This window comes from Suncus etruscus, chromosome 7 (assembly GCF_024139225.1).
Source record: "Suncus etruscus isolate mSunEtr1 chromosome 7, mSunEtr1.pri.cur, whole genome shotgun sequence".
Taxonomy (NCBI): domain Eukaryota; kingdom Metazoa; phylum Chordata; class Mammalia; order Eulipotyphla; family Soricidae; genus Suncus; species Suncus etruscus.
In genome coordinates, this window is record NC_064854.1 from 99,130,087 (window position 1) to 99,150,739 (window position 20,653).

At 46.1% G+C, this 20,653-nt stretch overlaps 1 protein-coding gene and 1 non-coding gene across 2 annotated transcripts in view; both read right to left on the reverse strand.

The window, feature by feature from the left end:
• Window positions 1–20,375, reverse strand: part of PPP4R2 (protein phosphatase 4 regulatory subunit 2) — a 64,443-nt gene extending 44,068 nt beyond the window's left edge. The window contains exons 1-2 of the mRNA XM_049776910.1: window positions 20,290–20,375; window positions 18,976–19,057 (exon numbers count right to left, since the gene is read on the reverse strand). Of these exons, the coding sequence (XP_049632867.1) occupies window positions 18,976–19,057; window positions 20,290–20,323 (116 nt within the window). The 5' untranslated portion in view covers window positions 20,324–20,375. The remainder of the gene's footprint in view (window positions 1–18,975; window positions 19,058–20,289) is intronic.
• LOC126014994 (U6 spliceosomal RNA) lies at window positions 14,413–14,519 on the reverse strand. The gene has a single exon (XR_007497906.1). It is a non-coding gene; the product is annotated as a U6 spliceosomal RNA (small nuclear RNA).
• Window positions 20,376–20,653: the final 278 nt, after the last annotated feature.

Sequence of the window (20,653 nt, forward strand, 5' to 3'; positions counted from 1 at the left end):
TTTGGGAATATGCACTAGGGCCCCAAATACACAACTTAGAAAAGGGATCTGCACTCCTACATTCCTTGCAGCACTATTCACAAGAGCCAGAATCTGGAAACAACCCAAGTACCTGAAAACAAATGGATGACTCAATCAAGACGCTATGGTACTTGTACACAAAATACTATGCAGCTGTTAGGAAAAATGAAGTAATGAAATTAACCAAGATATGAGTAACATGCCTAGAGAAATGAGACAGAAAGAGAGGGACAGATACAGAATGATCAAACCCATCTGTGTGATATTAAAATAAAGTATGAGAATACCCAAATACAATAGAAATGATTGTGGGAGGAGTGCAGTTAGGACACAGAAGGGCCCACTACGACAATCATAGTATATCCCATAGGGTCCCCGAGCCTCCCAGGAGCGATTTCTGGGCACAAAGCCAAGAGTAAGGGCTGAGTAACGCAGAGTGTGACACACACACACACACACACACACACACACACACACACACAATTGTAATGAAGGTCTGGGGAAAAGATCTATGTGTTAGTACAATATTATTAAGAATATAAGAGGGGGACCGGGAAGGTGGCACTAGAGATAAGGTGTCTGCCTTGTAAGCGCTACCAAGGAACGGTTCGATCCCCCGGTGTCCCATATGGTCCCCCCAAGCCAGGGGCGATTTCTGAGCACATAGCCAGGAGTAACCCCTGAGCGTCAAACGGGTGTGGCCCAAAAACCAAAAAAAAAAAAAAAAAAGAATATAAGAGGTCGGGGGCTGGAGAGAGAGATAACATGGAGGTAAGGCATTTGCCTTTCATGCAGGTCATTGGTTCAAATCCCGGCATCCCATAAGGCCCCCAAGCCTGCCAGGAGCGATTTCTGAGCCTCGAGCCAGGAGTAACCCCTGAGCACTGCCGGGTGTAACCCAAAATCAAAAAAAAATATATGTAAGAGGTCAATAGTAGCCCAAACTAGTTTCTAATATTATGTTAAAATTTAAAAATAGCCATTTTAATATTATAAACAATATTTCCAAAATAAATTATTAAAATGATTAAAAATTATTTTCCCAGGACCATCACAGTAAAATATCTCTGAAAGTCTATGAAATCCATGATGCGACCAACTTTTTTTTTTTTTTTTTTTGGTTATTGGGTCACACCAGACAGCGCTCAGGAGTTACTCCTGTGCTCAGAAATCGCTCCTGGCAGGCACGGGGAACCATATAGGCTGCCGGGATTCGAACCACCATTGGTCCTGGGTCCACAGCTTGCAAGGCAAACGCCCTACAGCTGCGCTATCTGGACCAACTTGCTTGTCTTAAAATTACTTGGCGGGGGGTGTCTGTGGGGGGGGGGGTGTGCAAGGATGTGAAGAGATTTTACATTGTGGGTAGATTTTGCCTTGCATACAGTCTACCAGAGATAATTCCTGCCCAAGTATTGCCAAGAATGATCCCTGAACACAAAATCAGGATTAAACCCTGAGCATTAAAAAGTGACTTAAATAGGGGCCAGAGATAGCACAGCAGTGTTTGCCTTGCAAGCAGCCGATCCAGGACTTAAGGTGGTTGGTTTGAATCCCAGTGTCCTATATGGTCCCCGTACCTGCCAGGATCTATATCTTTTTTCTTTTCTTTTCTTTTCTTTTTTTTTTTTTTTTTTTTTTGGTGGTTTTTGGGTCACACCCGGCAGTGTTCAGGAGTTATTCCTGGCTCCAGACTCAGAAATTGCTCCTGGCAGGCACGGGGGACCATATAGGATGCAGGGATTCGAACCGATGACCTCCTGCATGAAAGGCAAAGGCCTTACCTCCATGCTATCTCTCCGGCCCCAGGACCTATTTCTGAACAGATAGCCAAGAGTAATCCCTGAGCACCACTGGGTGTGGCCCAAAAACCAAAAAAAAAAGTGACTTAAAAAATACTAAGGAGAGAAAAAAAAGAAAAGAAAAAAGAAAAAAATGCTCTAGGAGCCGGAGCAGTGTAGGGTATTTGCCTTGCACGTGCTAACCTAGGACGGATGGAGGTTCAATCCCCTGGCATCCCAGATGGTCCCCCAAACCAGGAGCGATTTCTGAGTGCATAGCCAAGAGTAACCCCTGAGCATCACTGGGTGTGGCCCCAAAAAAGTACTTTGGGGGGCCGGAATGTTAATATAATGCTTGCCTTACACACCTCAACTAATCCAGGTTCAATTCCCAGAACTCTATAAGGTCCCCTGCGAGCAGCCAGAGTAGCCTCTCCCTGAGCATAGATAGGAATAACCCAAAAGTTTAAAAAGCGAAACCAAAAACCTCAGATCTGGGGCCGAACAGATAGCATGAAAGTAGTGAGTTTGCCTTGCATGCAGAAGGGCAGCAGTTCAAATCCCGGCATCCCATATGGTCCCGAGCATGCCAGGTGCAATTTCTGAGCATAGAGCCAGGAGTAACCTGAGTGCTGCCGGGTGTGACCCTCCCCCCCCCCAAAAAAAAAACACCCTCAGGTCTGAGAATTCAAAAGGCCAAGTTAGCTCATGGTTTCCATATGGAAAATCTGGGTTCAGATCCTGGATGCCACCTGATACTGCCCCCCAAAAATAAAAAATGTCAATTTAAAAAAATCAAAAAAATTGGGGCCGGAGAGATAGCATGGAGGTACGGCGTTTGCCTTTCATGCAGAAGGATGAGGTTCAAATCCTAGCATCCCACATGGTCCCCCATACCTTCCAGAGGCGATTTTCTGAGCATGGAGCCAGGAGTAACCCCTGAGCACTGGCGGGTGTGACCCAAAATCAAACAAACAAACAAAAAAAAATCAAAAAAATCCAGTAACGAACTAGCTTGTAAATAGCAGTTTGGTTGCATGTCTATCAAGTACCTAATCCAGGTTCAAGTTCCAGCACCACATGGTCGCCAAGATTGTACAGGTATGGCCCTGGAAAACAACAGCATGACCAAGTAGTCCAGGTATATCTCAAACTACAGGCTTATCCATCTGGTCTTATTGGCTGAGAATCACCACAGGCACCTGGAGTCCTTTGGGAGTCACCCCAAAATATGAAAAACCCCAGAAGTTGGAAAAACAAATAAAGGGAGACTATGATAAATTGATATCTAGTGGCTGGGGTATGGGGCACCACTCATCACATGCTGTTAAACAGCTAACTGAATCCTTACAATATCCTTTGAGATAGATTTACTAAATTACCCATACTGTTGTGGGGAGCCTAGCTGATAAAACCTAGAACATAAGACACCTCAGTAATTCCTAATCTGGTCACCCACGTGACCAAAGGCACCCATGCGACCAAAGGCACCCATGCCTTGAGAACAAAGAAAATAGACGAATACTAAAATAATTCAAAGCAGCCCAATACATCCAGCCAGAAAGAAAAATATAGAGCAACTTGCCTTTGTGTTAGCAAAAAGTTATTAAGATTATAGCTGATTTTCTATTTATGCTTGTTGAGTAAAATTTATAGAACTCTGTTTGAATCTTATGCTTTCAGGTAAAAACCTGCTCTCTACTTCTTTGCCCCTCCCTATTACCTGCCCCAGCTTATGCTAATGAATACTTGTAACTGATTGGTGGAAAACTTGTAACACCTTCTGCCGTATTTCAGCCCTTAAAAGCTGATCCCCCAACAATAAACTTCCCTTTTGAACAGCATGCGTTGTCTTGAGGGCTTCTCTTACTAACTTTTCTAGTTCTTCTTTACAGGTCGGTTCTGCTCGGGTGAACCCACTAATAACTAGCAACCTTCATTTCCACACCCCCGAGGGTCGGGGGCCTCCCACGGGAGGTTGCATACTGTTATTGAAAAAAAAAAAAAGTTAAGGCACAAAAAGGTCAGCCTCCACCACATTTTAAGTGTAAAGGGAGCCCAGGTGAGACAGAACAGAGATAAGGCATTTGGGGCCGGAGAGATAGCATGGAGGTAAGGCGTTTGCCTTTCATGCAGGAGGTCATCTGTTCGAATCCCGGTGTCCCATATGCTCCCCCGTGCCTGCCAGGAGCAATTTCTGAGCCTGGAGCCAGGAATAACCCCTGAGCACTGCCAGGTGTGACCCAAAAAAAAAAAGAGAGAGAGAGAGAGATAAGGCATTTGGTTTGCACATCCCATATGATCTCTAACAGCAAATACTGTTCCCCTTGCGCTGTCAAGGATGACCCCTGAGCAACACTGGATATGGCCAAAACCCTAACAAAGCGCTAGTTGAATCCAGATTTAGGTCTTGTGCACTCATGACTCCTACTAAACCAGATACTCAGGGTTTTTTTTTTGTTTTGGAGCCAATTTATTTTATATGTGTAAAATTTCCTTTTTGGGACCAGAGAGATAGTAGAACAGAAGGGCATTTGCCTTGCACGCAGCTGATCCAGGATGGATGGTGGTTCAAATCCTGGCATCCCATATGGTCCCCCGAGTCTGTCAGGAGCGATTTCTGAGCACAGAGCCAGGAGTAACCCAAGCGCTGCCGGGTGTGACCCAAAAACAAACAAAAAAATTTTTCCCTCTTTATCTTTTCACAGCATTCCCCCCCCCCCCCCCCGTTTTTTGGTTTTTGGGCCACATCCGGTGAAGCTCAGAAGTTACTCCTGGCTGTGTGCTCAGAAACTGCTCCTGGCCTGGGGGACTATATGGGATGCCCATGACTGAATCGAGATCCATCGTGGGTCAGCCACCTACAAGGCAAACGATCTACCACTGTGCTATCACTCTGGCCCATCCATCCCTCTCTTGTTTTGGGGCCACAACTGATGGTGTTTAGCCACACCTTATTTTAGTACGCCTTTTACCCAAGGCTTTTTACAAGTAATATAAAAACCCACCTAGACTATATATAGTTCCATACAGGAACTTGGTTTGTTACTAGACCCTACTCTGGTGGGGGGTGGATTGAATGTAATAAAAGTTGTTGGCTTGTTGGGCTCTGCACCACCAGGTTAGAAGCCTTCTGATCCTATGTTTTTCACCCGTGTGCCTGGCTTAGATTATTAATTCTTCGTGGCTATCCTACTCCAACATACAGCGTGTGCTGGGGATTAAACCCATATGTAAGGCAAGTGCCCTACCTACTATAGTATCTCTCCAGCACTCCATCCTTCTTTAATTATCCTTAATTATACTTTATTTGTTAAATCTTCACAATAGCTGTGGAAATTACATAAAATAAATACAATTTTTCAAGTAACAAGCATGCAAATACATTGCTCAAACTCATACAGAAGTTGATAAACTAAATCCAGAACTCAAGAATACAATAAGAAAAAAGCTTGCCTTGCACACAATCTGATCCAGATTCAATCTTTGACATCACAAATGGCACTGAGAACTCTAAGTGAGCCCAGAGCATAGGTGGGTGTAGTCTCAAAAACAATTGTGTGGGTAAGGCATCTGCCTTTGCAAGCACTAGCCTAGGACAGACCGAGGTTCGATTCCCTGGCGTCCCATTTGGTCCCAAGCCAGGAGTGATTTCTGAGAGCATAGCCAGGAGTAACCCCTGAGCGTCAATAGGTGTGGCCCAAAAACAAATGAACAAACAAAAAACCACAATTGTGTGTGGACAAAATGACAATCTTATAATGACAGTACTTCATTACTAGATGCTATCTTAAAAAAAAAAAAAAAAGGAAATTGAGACCAGAGAGATAGCATGGAGGTAAGGCGTTTGCCTTGCATGAAGGATGGTGGTTCGAATCCCAGCATCCCATATGGTCCCTCCCCCCAGCCTGCCAGGAGTAACCCGAGGGCTGCTGGGTGGGATCCAAAACCAAAACCAAAAAAAAAAAAAAAAAAACAGATTAAAATGAAGGTTTAACCTTCATAAGTCATTCTTTTGTTTTGGTTTGGTTTGGGGTCACACCAGGCAGTGCTCAGGGGTTACTTCTGGCTCTACGCTCAGAAATAGCCCCTGGCAGGCACAGGGGACCATATGGGATGCCGGGATTTGATTTGTTTTGTTTTTTGTTTTTTTGGGCCACACCTGTTTGATGCTCGGGGGTTACTCCTGGCTAAGTGCTCAGAAATAGCCCCTGGCTTGGGGGGACCATATGAGATGCCAGCGGATCAAACCCCGGTCGTTCCTTGGCTAGCGCTTGCAAGGCAGACACCTTACTTCTAGCACCATATCCCGGGTCCTGGAATGCAGGAATTTGAAACACCGTCCTTCTACATGAAAGGCAAACGCCTTACCTCCATGCTATCTCTCCAGTCCCTCATAAATCATTCTTAGTAATAATGAATAAGGAGGGCCCGGTGTTTGCCTTGCAAGCAGCCAATCCAGGACCAAAGGTGGTTGGTTTGAGTCCCGGTGTCCCATATGGTCCCCCGTGCCTGCCAGGAGCTATTTCTGAGCAACGCCGGGTAATAATGAATAAGGAGCAGGGGAGGGCTCAGAAGTAAAAGCACTTTCTCTGCCAAGTCTTTTTTTTTTTGGGGGGGGGGTTGGTTTTTGGGCCAAACCTAGTCAGGCTCACTCAGAAATCGCTCCTGGCCTGGGGGACCATATGGGACACAGGGGATCAAACCCCAATCCGTCCTAGGTTAGCACATGCAAGGCAAAATTTCTTTGCCAAGTTTAAGGATGTATATTTGATCTCCAGAGCAGCACATGTGCGTGGAGCATTCATTTTTGATTGTTTCTCTGCTATTATCCATCCCCAGAGTTGCAAGCAATTTCCAACCATACAACAGTAAGGTATATATGAGCACCTGAGCTACAGTATGTAATAACCCCAGTGAACAACACAACTAAAAGGATGAGAGCACTAGTGCCAGAAGTCCTGACTGACCAGTCCTTCCCCCTCTCCCTGACCAGGTGATCCTTAACAAGCACAACAGCCATGCTGCCACATCAACAGAGAGAAGGGGAGGAATATTAAAAATATGTAACTAGGGGCCGGGCGGTGGCGCTGGAGGTAAGGTGCCTGCCTTACCTGCGCTAGCCTAGGAGACGGACCGCGGTTCGATCCCCCGGCGTCCCATATGGTCCCCCAAGCCAGGAGCGACTTCTGAGCGCATAGCCAGGAGTAACCCCTGAGCGTTACCGGGTGTGGCCCAAAAACCAAAAAAAAAAATTATGTAACTTGGGGCCGGAGAGATAGCATGGAGGTAAAGCGTTTGCGTTATATGTAGAAAGTCAGTGGTTCGAATCCCGGCATCCCATATGGTCCCCCGAGCTTGCCAGGAGCAATTTCTGAGCGTAGAGCCAGGAGTAACCGCTGAGTACTGCCAGTGTGACCCAAAAACCAGATTAAAAAAAAATGTCACTTTTAGGGACTGGAGAGCTAGGGCAGTGGGTAGGGTAATTGCCTGGCAGAGCTGAAAAATGCTCGCCACCTGTTCTTGTCAACATATATGGTCCCAGATATGCTCAGATGTGATTCCTGGAAGCCAAGCAATGATTCCTGGGGCCGGAGCAATAGTGCAGCAGTAGGGTGTTTGCCTTGCATGTGGCTGACCTAGAATGGACCTCGGTTCAATCTTGGTGTCCCATATGGTCCCCCAAGCCACAGAGATTTGAGGCATAGCCAGGAGGAACCCCTGAGCGTCACCAGGTATGACCCAAAAAAAAAAGGTGTCTGCCTTGCAAGCGCTAGCCAAGGATCAGGACCTTGGTTCGATCCCCCAGTGTCCCATATGGTTCCCCCAAGCCAGGGGCAATTTTTGAGCACTTAGCCAGGAGTAACCCCTGAGCATCAAACGGGTGTGGCCCGTAAAACCAAAAAAAAAACAAAAAAAAGTGATTCCTAAGAACAGATCCAAGTAAACCCTAAACACAAAAACGAAGGAAGAAAAATTGCATTCAGAAGAAAGACTATGTTACCAACACTCTTAAATTTCTCTAGATCACATTCTCATACTGTGAAAGTACTACTAGTATTTCTCAGTAAGTTCTGGGAAAAAAAAGTTTACACATACAAGTAAACAGTGAAAAAAATCACTTGTAATTCACATACACGTACAGTGAATCACATACTGACCATTTCCCCACACACACCCCCACACTGCCAGAAATGATCCCTGAGCATGGAACCAGGAGTCCTGAGCACTACCAGATGTGGCAAAAAGTAGAAAAATAAAAGTCACACATAATAAAAGTATTTATAGATCATGGGGCCGGAGTGGTGGCACAAGCGGTAGGTGTTTGCCTTGCATGCGCTGACCTAGGACGGACCACGGTTAGATCCCATAGTGTCCCATATGCTCCTCAAAGCCAGGAGCGATTTCTGAGCGCATAGACAGGAGTAACCCCTGGGCGTCACCGGGTGTGGCCCCCCAAAAACAAAACAAAACAAAACAAAAAAGTATTTGTAGATCAAGTCAAATACAAAATTGTATCCAGACCTGGAGAGATAGTACAGTGGGTAAAGGACATTGAAATAAGTGTTTGATTCCTGGTACTACATAAAACCTCTGAGTAACCATTTATCTCTTAGCTCAAAGCCAGGAGTAACCCCTCAGAACAGCTAGGTGAGGCTCAAACACACACCAAATAATAATTATTACCATTATCATTATAGGCCAGAAAGGATAACACAACAAGTGCGACATTCGCCTTACATGTGGCAGACCCAGGTTGGACCCCTGGTATCCCATACAGTCCCCCAAGCCTGGTAGAGTAATTTCTGAGCACAGAGCCAGGAATAACCTGAGTATTGCTGGATGTGGCACCAAAACAAATAAACTCTCAAAAAACCAAAGAAGAATGTTATCTATAATATAAAAAAAAAATCCTGCTGGGGCAGGAGAGATAAGAGATAGCACAGCGTAAGCCTTAGATGCAGAGGATGGTGGTTTGAATCCCCGCATCCCATATGGCCCCCTCCAAGCCTTGGGGGGGGGGCACGATTTCTGAGAGTAGAGCCAGAAGTAACTCCTAAGCGCTGCTGGGTGTGACCCAAAAACCAAAAACCAAAAACCAAAAAAAAAAAGAACTCTAAAAACTCAGTTTAAAAAAATCACCCAGGGCCAGAAAGATAGCAAGGAGGTAGGGTATTTGCCTTACATGCAGAAGGATGGTGCTTCGAATCCTGGCCTCCCATATGGTCCCCCGAGCCTGCCAGGAGCAATTTCTAAGCGTAGAGCCAGGAGTAACCCCTGAGAGCTGCTGGATGTGACCAAAAAAAAAAAAAAACCCAAAAAATAAATAAATCGCCCAGCCTTTTATTGGACAAAGATTAGAATAACTGACTTACCAAAGAGAAATTGCAAAAGCACATTAAAAGACTCAATATCATTAGTCATTAGGGAAATGCAAATTAAAACCACTATGAAAGGACCAAGCCAGGAGCAATTTTTGAGTGCTTAGCCAGGAGTAACCCCTGAGCGTCAAACAGGTGTGGCCTGGAAAAAACCAAAAAAAAAAAAGAAAGAAAGAAAGAAAGAAAGAAATATGCACCTATTAGAACAATTAAAGCAAAAACTATTGGCCATATTCAATGTTGGAAAGAATGTGAAAAAAAATGATAGAAAGGCAAACTGGTATTCACTCTGGAAAAGTTTGGTACCGTAGTTTCTTTCAAAGTTTAACAGTGGTTAGTTAAGACACTTGTATGCAATCTACCCGTTTGATTCTGGCACCAGATAGGGTCCTCAAAGCACTTTCAGGAATCACCCCTAAGCACTGCTGAATGTGGCTTTTACCATCTCCCACAATACCTCATTAAATCAAAGTTCATACGTGTCAGAGTAATCAATAGTATAAGCAGGTAGGGTGCTTGCCCCACAAGCCAGATTTGATCCCAGAAATCCCTTATGTCCCCCAAGCACATGAGTGATTCTGGAGCACAGAGCCAGGAGCTAGCCCTGTTGCCCACTAGATGTGGCACAACATAGGTAGGGTTTTAAAAAAAAGTTCTAGAGCCAGAGACACAGCATAGCGGGTAGGGCATTTGCCTTGCACACGTCCGACCCAGGTTCGATCTCCAGCATCCCTTATGGTGGTACCCCAACCTGGCAGGAGTGATTTCTGACCATGAATCAGGAGGAACCCATAAGCAATACCAGATGTGCCCCCCCCCATAAAAACAAATACATATTTACAAATCCAGTCACTCCCTCTGACTTTTAACCAAAATTGTCTCTCTCCAGAACCAGAGATATAGGAGTCAAGGTGCTTGCCAACCCTGGTTAAATCTCAGCACCATGTAGTGTCCACTCCCCCAACCTAAGTTAGAAAAAAGACGAAGATAAATAAAAAAGAAAAAAAGACAAACATTATTTCATGCACGTAAATATAATTAAAGCCAAAGTAACATACAGAACCAAAACAAAGCCCATAGATTCTTCTTTTTCCCCTTGGGTCACACCCAGCGGTGCTCAGGGGTTGCTCCTGGCAGACTCAGGGGACCATATGGGATGCAGGGAATCGAATCAGAGTCTGTCCAGTATTGTCTGTCCAGCCATATGCAAGACAAACGCCCTACTGCTTTGCTATAGCTCCAGCCCAAGCCCATAGATTCTTTTTTTTTTTTTTTTTTTTTTTTTGGTTTTTGGGTCACACCCGGCGGTGCTCAGGGGTTACTCCTGGCTGTCTGCTCAGAAATAGCTCCTGGCAGGCACGGGGGACCATATGGGACACCATATGGGATTCGAACCAACCACCTTTGGTCCTGGATCGGCTGCTTGCAAGGCAAATGCTGCTGTGCTATCTCTCCGGGCCCAAGCCCATAGATTCTAACTGTAAAATTTTTCTTATGCGGTTATGAGAGAAAAGTGGGAGCAAAAGGTAAAGGGGAACCAATAAACTACAATGGCAACATACTGACATTTTTTGAGGTAAGAACAGTGTGATGACATACATTTAAAAAAGAATGAACCTGTGGGCTGGAGCAATAGCACAGCAGTAGGGCATTTGCCTTGCACATGGCCAACATGGGACAGATCAGATTCAATCCCTGGCATCCCATAAGGTCCCCTGAGCCTGCCAGAAGCAATTTCTGAGCACAGAGCCAGGAGTAACCCAAGCACCACCAGGTGTGGCTGAGAAAGAAAAACAAAAACAAAATAAATATCTCTAACATTCAGATTGTAGTTTTAAATAGCATTTCCCACTAATATAAAGAAATTTTAGACAAATAGCTGATTCCTACTCTGGAGCATGAAATGAGCTTGAAATCTATTCTTACACATACTAGAGCAGGGGTCTTCAAACTATGGCCCGCGGGCCACATATTGTATTTATTCCCATTTTGTTTCTTCACTTCTAAATAAGATATATGCAGTGTGCATAGAAATTTGTTCATAATTTTTGTTTTTACTGTAATCTGGCCCTCCAACAGTCTGAAGGACAGTGAACTGGCCCCCTGTTTAAAAAGTTTGAGGACCCCTGTACTAGAGAGTAAGGAAATTATCAAAAGATTCGAGGATCAGGTCAAGAGGGCTCTGGAGGGGCAGGTGAGGTGGCGCTAGAGGTAAGGTGTCTGCCTTGCAAGTGCTAGCCAAGGAAGGGCCATGGTTCAATCCCCCAGCGTCCCATATGGTCCCCCCAAGCCAGGGGAAATTTATGAGCACTTAGCCAGGAGTAACCCCTGAGCATCAACAGGTGTGGCCTGAAAAAATAAAAGAGGGCTCTGGAGGGGATTGAGGGTGTAGCTCAGCAGTATATTTGCTTCAAAAAAGCCAGCCCTGGGTTCAATAAGGCACCAAAATATATAAAGGATTCTGTAATTAACTGAAATGCATTCCTACTAAAGATCAGACAATTTGACAAAGCAAAAGAACAATTTCAGGATCTAGAGGTAAAGTGTAGAGGCTCAGGAAGCCTTCCTTGCAAGCATATTGTCACTAATTTAATCCCCAGTACCACACATGCACCAAGCATTATCTGGAAGCCTGCGATCCTCATCGCAAGTGGCTTACTGCCACACTACAACCCAGTGTATGTGCCACAAAGGGGCAACGCCACAAGAGTAACTAAAAGATGTGAGCACCACTGACAGGAAGCTTGAGCCCTGGAGAGTACTACATCCACAACATGTGTCTCATCAAAAGAATATTGACTACTATGTTACTAGTATGTGTGCAATCATTGCAAGAAATACACACGTCAGTGAGTACCATGGCAGTATGTGAGCAGTACAAGTTAATATGAAACCAATCCACTAACAAGCACCACAGGAATTCCTGGCCATTGCTATTTCAAAAATAAGTAATGGGGCAGATTGTGGGGCTAGTGAGAGCACAGTGGTAGGGTGGTTGCCTTGCATGTGCCCAACTCAGGACTGACCTGGATTCAATCCCCGGCATCCTATATGGTCCCCCAATCCTGCCAGGAGTAACCCGAGTACCACCAGGTGTGGACCAAAAATCAAAACAAAAAAAAACGGGGTGTGTGTGTGTGTGTGTGTGTGTGTGTGTGTGTGTGTGTGTGTGTGTGTACTGCAGTGACGTACACACGGTAGGACTCTTGCCTTGCACAAGGGAAATGTGACTTCAACCCGGTCATCATATATGGTCCCCAGAGCAATCCAAGAATGATCCAAGCAGAGCCAGGAGTATACCGTAAATACCACATAAGTGCCACTCTACCCCCAAAAAAGTAAATGAACAAGGAAAAATGAATTTATTTTGGAGGGGTCCACACCCAGCAGCGCTCAAGGTTACTCCTGGCTATTCGCTCAAACATCGCTCCTGGCATGCTAGATGGAATATATGAAATGCCGGGATTCGAACCACAGTCCTTCTGCATGCAAGGCAAATGTCCTACCTCCATGCTATCTCTCCGGCCCCAAGGACAATTGAATTTTTAAAAACAGTTGCAATTGATAGAGCTAGAAAGATATAGTAAACAGGGCCGGGCGGTGGCGCTGGAGGTAAGGTGCCTGCCTTACCTGCGCTAGCCTAGGACGGACCGCGGTTCGATCCCCCGGCGTCCCATATGGTCCCCCAAGCCAGGAGCGACTTCTGAGCGCATAGCCAGGAGTAACCCCTGGGCGTTACCGGGTGTGGCCCAAAAACCAAAAACAAAAAAAAAAAAAAAAAAGATATAGTAAACAGATAAGGAGATAGATCACCTTCCACATGGTCAATCAGGTTTGATTCCCCAGCATCCTATCCCAAGCATTATTTACACCAGGAATAATTCCTGAAAGCAGAGCCAGGAATAACTGTTCAACATAGCTGGGTATGATCCAAAAATAAGTTTCAACTGAAACTCATCAAGCATGTTTAGGTCTTTTGAAGAGCAGCTTACCAGCTGTGCTCAGGGCCACCACCAGAGGGCTACACCCAGTAGGTACTGCTACAGGGGAGGTTGGAGGTTGGGAAAGGGGTCAAACACAAGATCTTAAATAAATAGTCTTTACCATTTGAGACCAGTCCATCATCAAATGTTTAAATCCACGAGTGATGGGTGTTTTAATTTTCTGGTTGAAACCTGTCACAGACATATTCAAAATGGGCACCTGGGGCCACAGGAACACAGTGGGTATAGTGCTTGCCTTGCACAAGGCCGACTGAAGTTCAGTCCCTGGCACTCTATATGATCCCTTAAACCCACTAGAAGTGATTCCTGACACAACGAAAATTTTGAAAAGAAATTTTTCAAAAAAAGAAAATTTTGAAAGAAAAGGGGGCCGGAGAGATAGCATGGAGGTAAGGCATTTGCCTTGCAATCAGAAGGTCGGTGGTTCGAATCCCGGCATCCCATATGGTCCCCTGAGCCTGCCAGGAGCGATTTCTGAGCATAGAGCCAGGAGTAACCCCTGAGTGCTACTGGGTGTGGACCCCCCCCCAAAAAAAAAAAACTAAGAAAAAATGTTTAAGGAACAACCACAACTATTTACAAACTCAGAAATTAGACAAAGCTCAAATCAAATATAAATGGATGAGACATCAAAGTTCAGTATCAAAAGGCCAGAGATAGCATGAACAAAGTTGGGCATTTGCCTCGCATGCAGAAGGATGGTGGTTCGAATCCCGGCATTCCATATGGTCCCCCGAGCCTGCTGGGGTGATTTCTGAGCCTAGAGCAGGAGTAACCCCTGAGCTTTCAGTGTCGAGGCTATATAATCAGGGGCTAGAAAGAGCTCAACAACCTAGTCTATGAGAACCTCTAGGAATGAGCATAGAACCAGTCGTACTTACTGCCCACACATACACAGCTATGCATTGCTCAAACACAGAACTTTTAGTTTTAAAAAAAAATCAAAGGCTAAATGAAATTAAAATGTATAAACACCAGCTGCCTGAACAACAAATCCAAAGTATTCTTTTTTTAATCTTTTTGTTCGCTTTTGTTTGGGGCTACACCTGGTGAGGCTTACTCCTGGCTTAGGGAATCAATATGGGATGCCTCGAATCAAACCCAGGCCAGAAGTATACAAGGCAAACACCCAACAGGCTGAATTTTTTCTTTCTGGCCCCTTACGGGTTTTTTTGGTCTGTTTGGGTGTTTTTTTTTGTTTGTTTGTTTTTTTTGTTTTTTTTTAAAAATATGGAACGCTTCACGAATTTGCGTGTCATCCTTGTGCAGGGGCCATGCTAATCTTCTCTGTATCATTCCAATTTTAGTATATGTGCTGCCGAAGCGAGCACTGTTTGGGTGTTTTTTATTTGTTTGTTTTGGAGTCATGCCTGGCAGCGCTCAAGGGTTAGTTCTGGCCCTAAACTCAGAAATCACTCCAGAGCCGGAGAGAGAGCACAGCGGTAAGATGTTTGCCTTAGATGCAGATGGACAGTGGTTCGAATCCCAACATCCCAATGGTCCCCCGTGCCTGCCAGGGGCAATTTCTGAGCATAGAGCCAGGAGTAACCCCTGAGCACTGCTGAGTGTGACCCAAAAAAAAAAAAAAAAAAGAGAAATCACTCCTGGCAGGCTTGAGACCATATGGGATGCCAGAGATGGAACCTGGGCTGACAGTAAGCAAGGCAAACACCCTACCAGTTGTGCTATTGCTCCGGCTCCCTAAGTATTTTTCTTTTTTGTTTTGTTTTGTTTTTGTTTTTGGGCCACACCCGTTTGACGCTCAGGGGTTACTCCTGGCTATGCGCTCAGAAATCTCCCCTGGCTTGGGGAGACCATATGGGACACCGGGGGGATCGAACCGCGGTCCGTCCTAGGCTGTTTGTCAGAGACATCCCTACCACCACCCACCCTCCCCACCCCCCACAAAAAAAAAAAAACAGAAAAAAATGTTTTTTTTGTCAGAGACAGTCCAGAAGGTGCTGGAGTGATATAGCACATCATACAGTCAGCTTTGCATTCAGCAGACCCAGGTTCAATTCATGGCATCCCATTTGGTCCCCAAGTCCATCACCAGTAGGATTATTCAGTATAGAGCCAAGAATAAGCCCTGAGCACTGTTAGGTGTCCCCACAATTTTTCTTGCATCTTGATGATCCAGAGAGCCTATTGAAACACTCTTAGAAATGGTCTATAAATATAAAAAAAGGGGGGGCTGGAGAGGTAGCATGGAGGTAAGATGTTTGCCTTGCATGCAGAAGGACGGTGGTTTGAATCCCGGCATCTCATATGGTCCCCCAAGCCTTCCAGAAGAGATTTCTGAGTGTAGAGCCAGGTGTGGCCCCTGAGCACTGCCGGGTGTGACCCAAAAACCAAAAACCAAAAAAAAAAATGTCTACCTATTCATGGTAGAAGTATCCTATCAAGGGCCCGGAGAGATAGCACAGTGGTGTTTGCCTTGCAAGCAGCCCATCCAGGACCAAAGGTGGTTGGTTCGAATCCCAGGACCAAAGGTGGTTGGTTCGAATCCCGGTGTCCCATATGGTCCCCCATGTCTGCCAGGAGCTATTTCTGAGCAGACAGCCAGGAGTAACCCGAGCACCGCTGGGTGTGACCCAAAAACAAAAACAAAAAAAAAAAAAAAAGAAGTATCCTATCAAAAAGGGAAAACAATTTTCACCTTCCTGATTAGCTGAATAAAAGCTTTTAAGTATTTTTCTAATAACTTGATATCTTTATCAAAATTCTAAATAGTGAGGCTGGAGATAGTACCGCAAATAGGGTATTTACTTGCCTTGCACATGGCCAACCTAGGTTTGAGTCCCAATAAAAATATGGTAACCCGGGGCTGGTGAGGTGGCGCTAGAGGTAAGGTGTCTGCCTTGCAAGCGCTAGCCAAGGAAGTACCTCGGTTCGATCTCCCAGCATCCCATATGGTCCCCCTAAGCCAGGGGCAATTTATGAGTGCTCAGCCAGGAGTTACCCCTGGGCATCAAACGGGTGTGGCCCAAAAAAAACAAACAAAAAAATATGGTAACCCCATCCTATCAGGAATAATACCTGAGCACAGCTGAGTGTGTCCTGTCCCCTAAAATTGGGAGGGAGGGTGGGGGACGGGAGAAGATAGCACAGCAGTAGGGCATTTGCCTTGCATGCTGCCGAAGCTACCCTAAGTTTGAGTCCCAATAAAAATATGGTAACCCCATCCTATCAGGAATAATACCTGAACACAGCTGAGTATGTCCTGTCCTCTAAAATTGGGAGGGGAAGTGGGGGACTAGAGAAGATAGCACAGCAATAGGGCATTTGCCTTGCATGCTGCCAACCTGGGCAGGACCCAGTTAGATTCCTGGCATCCCACATGGTCCCCCAGCTTGCCAGGGGCAATTTCTGAGTGCAGAACCAAGAGTAACCCCTGAATGCCACTGACTGTGGCCCAAAAACCAATTAATCAATAATCAAATAAAGTTAAAAAAATAAAAATTAAAAATAAATAAAAGGGGCCGGAGAGATAGCATGGAGGTAAGGCATTTGCCTTTCATGCAGAAGGACAGTGGTTCGAATCCCGGCATCCCATATGGTCCCCTGTGCCTGCCAGAGGCGATTTCTGAGCATAGAGCCAGGAGTGACCCCTGAGCGCTGCCAGCTGTGACCCAAAAACCAAAAATAAATAAATAAATAAATAAATAAATAAATAAATAAAATAAAAATAAGTGGGGAGGGACTTCTGAGGAAAACTTTTTCCCTTCTAAAATAAATAGGTCAAGAAACAATTAGTGGGACCGGCGAGGTGGCGCTAGAGGTAAGGTGTCTGCCTTGCAAGCGTTAGCTAAGGAAGGACCTAGGTTCGATCCCCCGGCGTCCCATATGGTTCCCCCAAGCCAGGGGCAATTTCTGAACGCTTAGCCAGGAGTAACCCCTGAGCATCAAACGAGTTTGGCCCGAAAAATAAAAAAATAAAAAGAAACAATTAGTAAATAGAAAGTGTTAATCTCAGTATTTATGACCTAAAGATTTTAGAAAGTCAGAATCTAGTTATTTTATTTATTTATTTATTTTTTTGGTTTTTGGGCCACACCCGGCAGCGCTCAGGGGTCACTCCTGGCAGGCACGGGGGACCACATGGGACACCGGGATCCGAACCAACCACCTTAGGTCCTGGATCGGCTGCTTGCAAGGCAAACACCGCTGTGCTATCTCTCTGGGCCCAGAATCTAGTTATTTTAAATTTATCTATATAAATGAGTTATTTGCATCACTGTTTTAATCAAGATGTTCTAATCAACTCAGGAACATGTATTCTTTTACAAAGGTATTTCATTTTTTTAAACCTAGAACTGAAAGACTGAACACATCACACATTCTTAAACTGACTTCTAATTTTAGCAAAGCACTCAAAGGTACAGCTTGTCTACATGACCATTAAATCAGAGTATTTTTTCCTTTCTAAAGTTAGGGAAGGTGTTAGGCTACACTACAACCATAACAAATCTTATGGGAAATCAACATATGCTGAAAACAAGCAAAAATAGGATGCATCACTCACTGAAAGCCTACACTCAACTCATTAGGACTCAAGAATATTGAACTAGACAAGTAGTAGAACCAAAAATACTTGATAACCACTGCACTTTATTTTTCAATTTTTGCTTTTGTTTTCTTTTGGGGGGGGGGAGGTCACACCCGGAAGCATTGGGGGGTGGGAATTACTCCTGGCTCTACACTCAGAAATCACTCCTAGCAGGCTCGGGGGACCTCTGGGACACCGGGAGATTTGAACCACTGTCCTGCACGCAAGGCAAACACCCTGCCTCCATGCTATCTCTCTGGCCCCTATTTTTTAATTTTTGGCCACACCCAGCGGTGCTCAGGGACCATTCCTGGCAGAGTCAGAGTGGGGGACTGGGGAGAGAGAATCATAAGATGCCAGGGATTGAAACTGGTTCCACGAGATGCAAGGCAAATTTCCACCTATACTTATCACTCCAGCCCCAGCACTGCATTCTTTAAAAAAAAAGATTTCTGGGGCAGGAGCGCTGGCATAGCAGTAGGGCGTTTGCATTGCACGCAGCTGATTTGAACAGAGGGTGGTTCAAATCCCAGCATCTCATATGGTTCCTCCAGGAGTAACCCGAGCACTGCCGGGTGTGACCCAAAAACAAGAAAAGAAAAAATGAAAATGACCCACAAACGATACACAAACACACAAAATATGTTCCTCTTAAAAATATTCCTAATTCATCGTGTAAATTTCAGATTGACAATTATTTGGAAATAAATACAACCTTGAGCATATATGTAAGAAGTTTGTTATTCCAGAAAGTTTACAGGACAGCAAAAAAGGTAGCATCTGTAGTTTCTCAGATAAACGCCGTCAGCCCTCAAAAGAATAGAAGTGGGACTCCAAACACCCACATATAGGATAAAAGAGTGGATATAGGAGAGTATGAGAAAATACTAGCAACAAAAGAATCTGAAACAGAATCGAAGTCAAAAAAAAAACTCTGGGAATAAGCCTATTGTTGCCACTAAGGGGCAATGAAAAAAAGGCTTTCTTTCAAACTAAAGGCAAGCTTTCAGGCTAAAAAAAAAAAAAAAATCTAAGTACTTTTAACTAAAGACTTAAACTTCTGAAACACAGAGCAAGCAGTCACTCAAGTAGATGCACTTGGAAAACGTCTTCACTAACTGTTGCCTGTATGGTTTTAATTCAGACTGAAATGCACTTTATTCCTCCCTCATTCCTAAGCAATCTTCAATGATGCATACATAGGTCTATATAATATAAGAAAGTATGTTTTAACTCACATTGTTTCTCCAGTCTTGGCTACATGACAAAGAAACTGATCCAGGACCGGACAAACTTCCTTTTTCCCCCTTTTCTCAAAATCTGCAACAAAGAAAGAAAAAAGTTAACAGTATTTCTCAAAACTTGCCATCCAACTCATTTTTTTCCATCCATCCATCCATACTCCCCTTACACCCCAAAGCACACCTTTCCTCTTAATTCTTCCTATCGAAAAGAAAAAAAAAACAAAAGTAAAAACAAAAGTAAAAACACTTTTTGGGGGCCTTTTCCAAGCAATCCTGCCTGCCTCTCTGATCTGTTTGCTCATCATCTTCTACTCCCAGGTACAGAAAAGCAACTCTCCTGGAAAGCAAACCTCACAGCAGCAGCTGAGTTTCTCTAAACAGTGCTCCCTGGGAACACCCCCCAGGGGGTGTGAGATTTAGGGGGGGGGGGTCGCGGGAGGAAGTCCTCTGGGAATTTGGATCCAAATCTCAACCCGGGGCGGCCCGGCCCCCTTTACAAAGTCTGTTTTACCAAGCTTAATTTTTGGGTAGCGAGAGATCACCACGGTGACAGAGAACGCACTTCAGTTTACCAAGCACTGAGGCGGCCCGGGGTCCGAGCCCAACCCAAAACACCCTCGTGGGAGCCCCTCAACCCCCCCCCTCAAAAAAAAGAAGACTAAAAGAGGGAGCTGCTGATGAAAGGTTGTCAAAGCAGGGATCGACCCAAAGCCAAGCAAGGCCCGACTTCGGGAGCACAAGCTCCAATCCAAGTTGGCCAAAAGCCTCCCTTCTCCTCCCCTTCCTACCCCAGCCTGTTGCTCCGATCCGAAAGGCCCAGAAGAGGGAGGGAGGGGTGTGAGGGTTGGGACGGTGCAGCACCCAGGGAAGAAAAAAGGACCCCCTTAAGGCGTTGGGGGGGGGGCAGGCAAGGACTTGGGAGAGCCCCCCCCGAAAAAAAAAAAAGCAGCCTGGGCGGCCATTCTCAAGTGTCGGGGTGCGTCTCCAGCTCGGGGTTCCACATCCACATCCACATCCACACCCCTGCGACTGGCCCCGCTGCTGGGGGTGGGACCGGGTCTGGGGTGGGGGGGGCCACGGCTTGGGGGGGGGGGTCCGAGGAGCTTGGGCCCGACTCCCCCCGACTCCTTCGCACTCCCCTCCCCCGCCAGCGCGGCCCACACAAAGCCCAAGCTCGATCAAGCCCCGGGCCGGGCGGGCGGGAGGAGTGAGCGGCGCTAACCACTGGGCTCCCCAGTCTCGGCAGGAGGCCTGCTGGGAAGGGCTGCGGGGGCGCCCGGGGGAGCGCGGGGCCGCCCCCCCACGCACCTTTCAGCGCCTCCAGCAGCCTCTCGACGTCCATGGCTCCGCGCGCAGCTCTCCTGGCCCTCGCCTCCGCGCGTCCCTGCGTCCGTGCGTCCGTCCGTCCGTCCGCGGGCGCTCTCCCTCCCCCGGGCGGGAACCCGAGCGCCGCGCCGCCTTCCCCCCACCCCCCCGGCGCCCTCCCACACACTCCCGCACGTAGGCGACGGGGGAGGGGGCCGCGAAGGGAACCCCCCCCGGAGAAAGCGAGCGAGCGAGCGAGAGAGCGAGCGGGCAGAGCGAGACGGACGGAGCGAGCACCACCTCCGCCTCCTCCCGAGCCACTCGCTACCACCAGCCCTCCAACATGGCGCCCGGCACGTCGTCACCA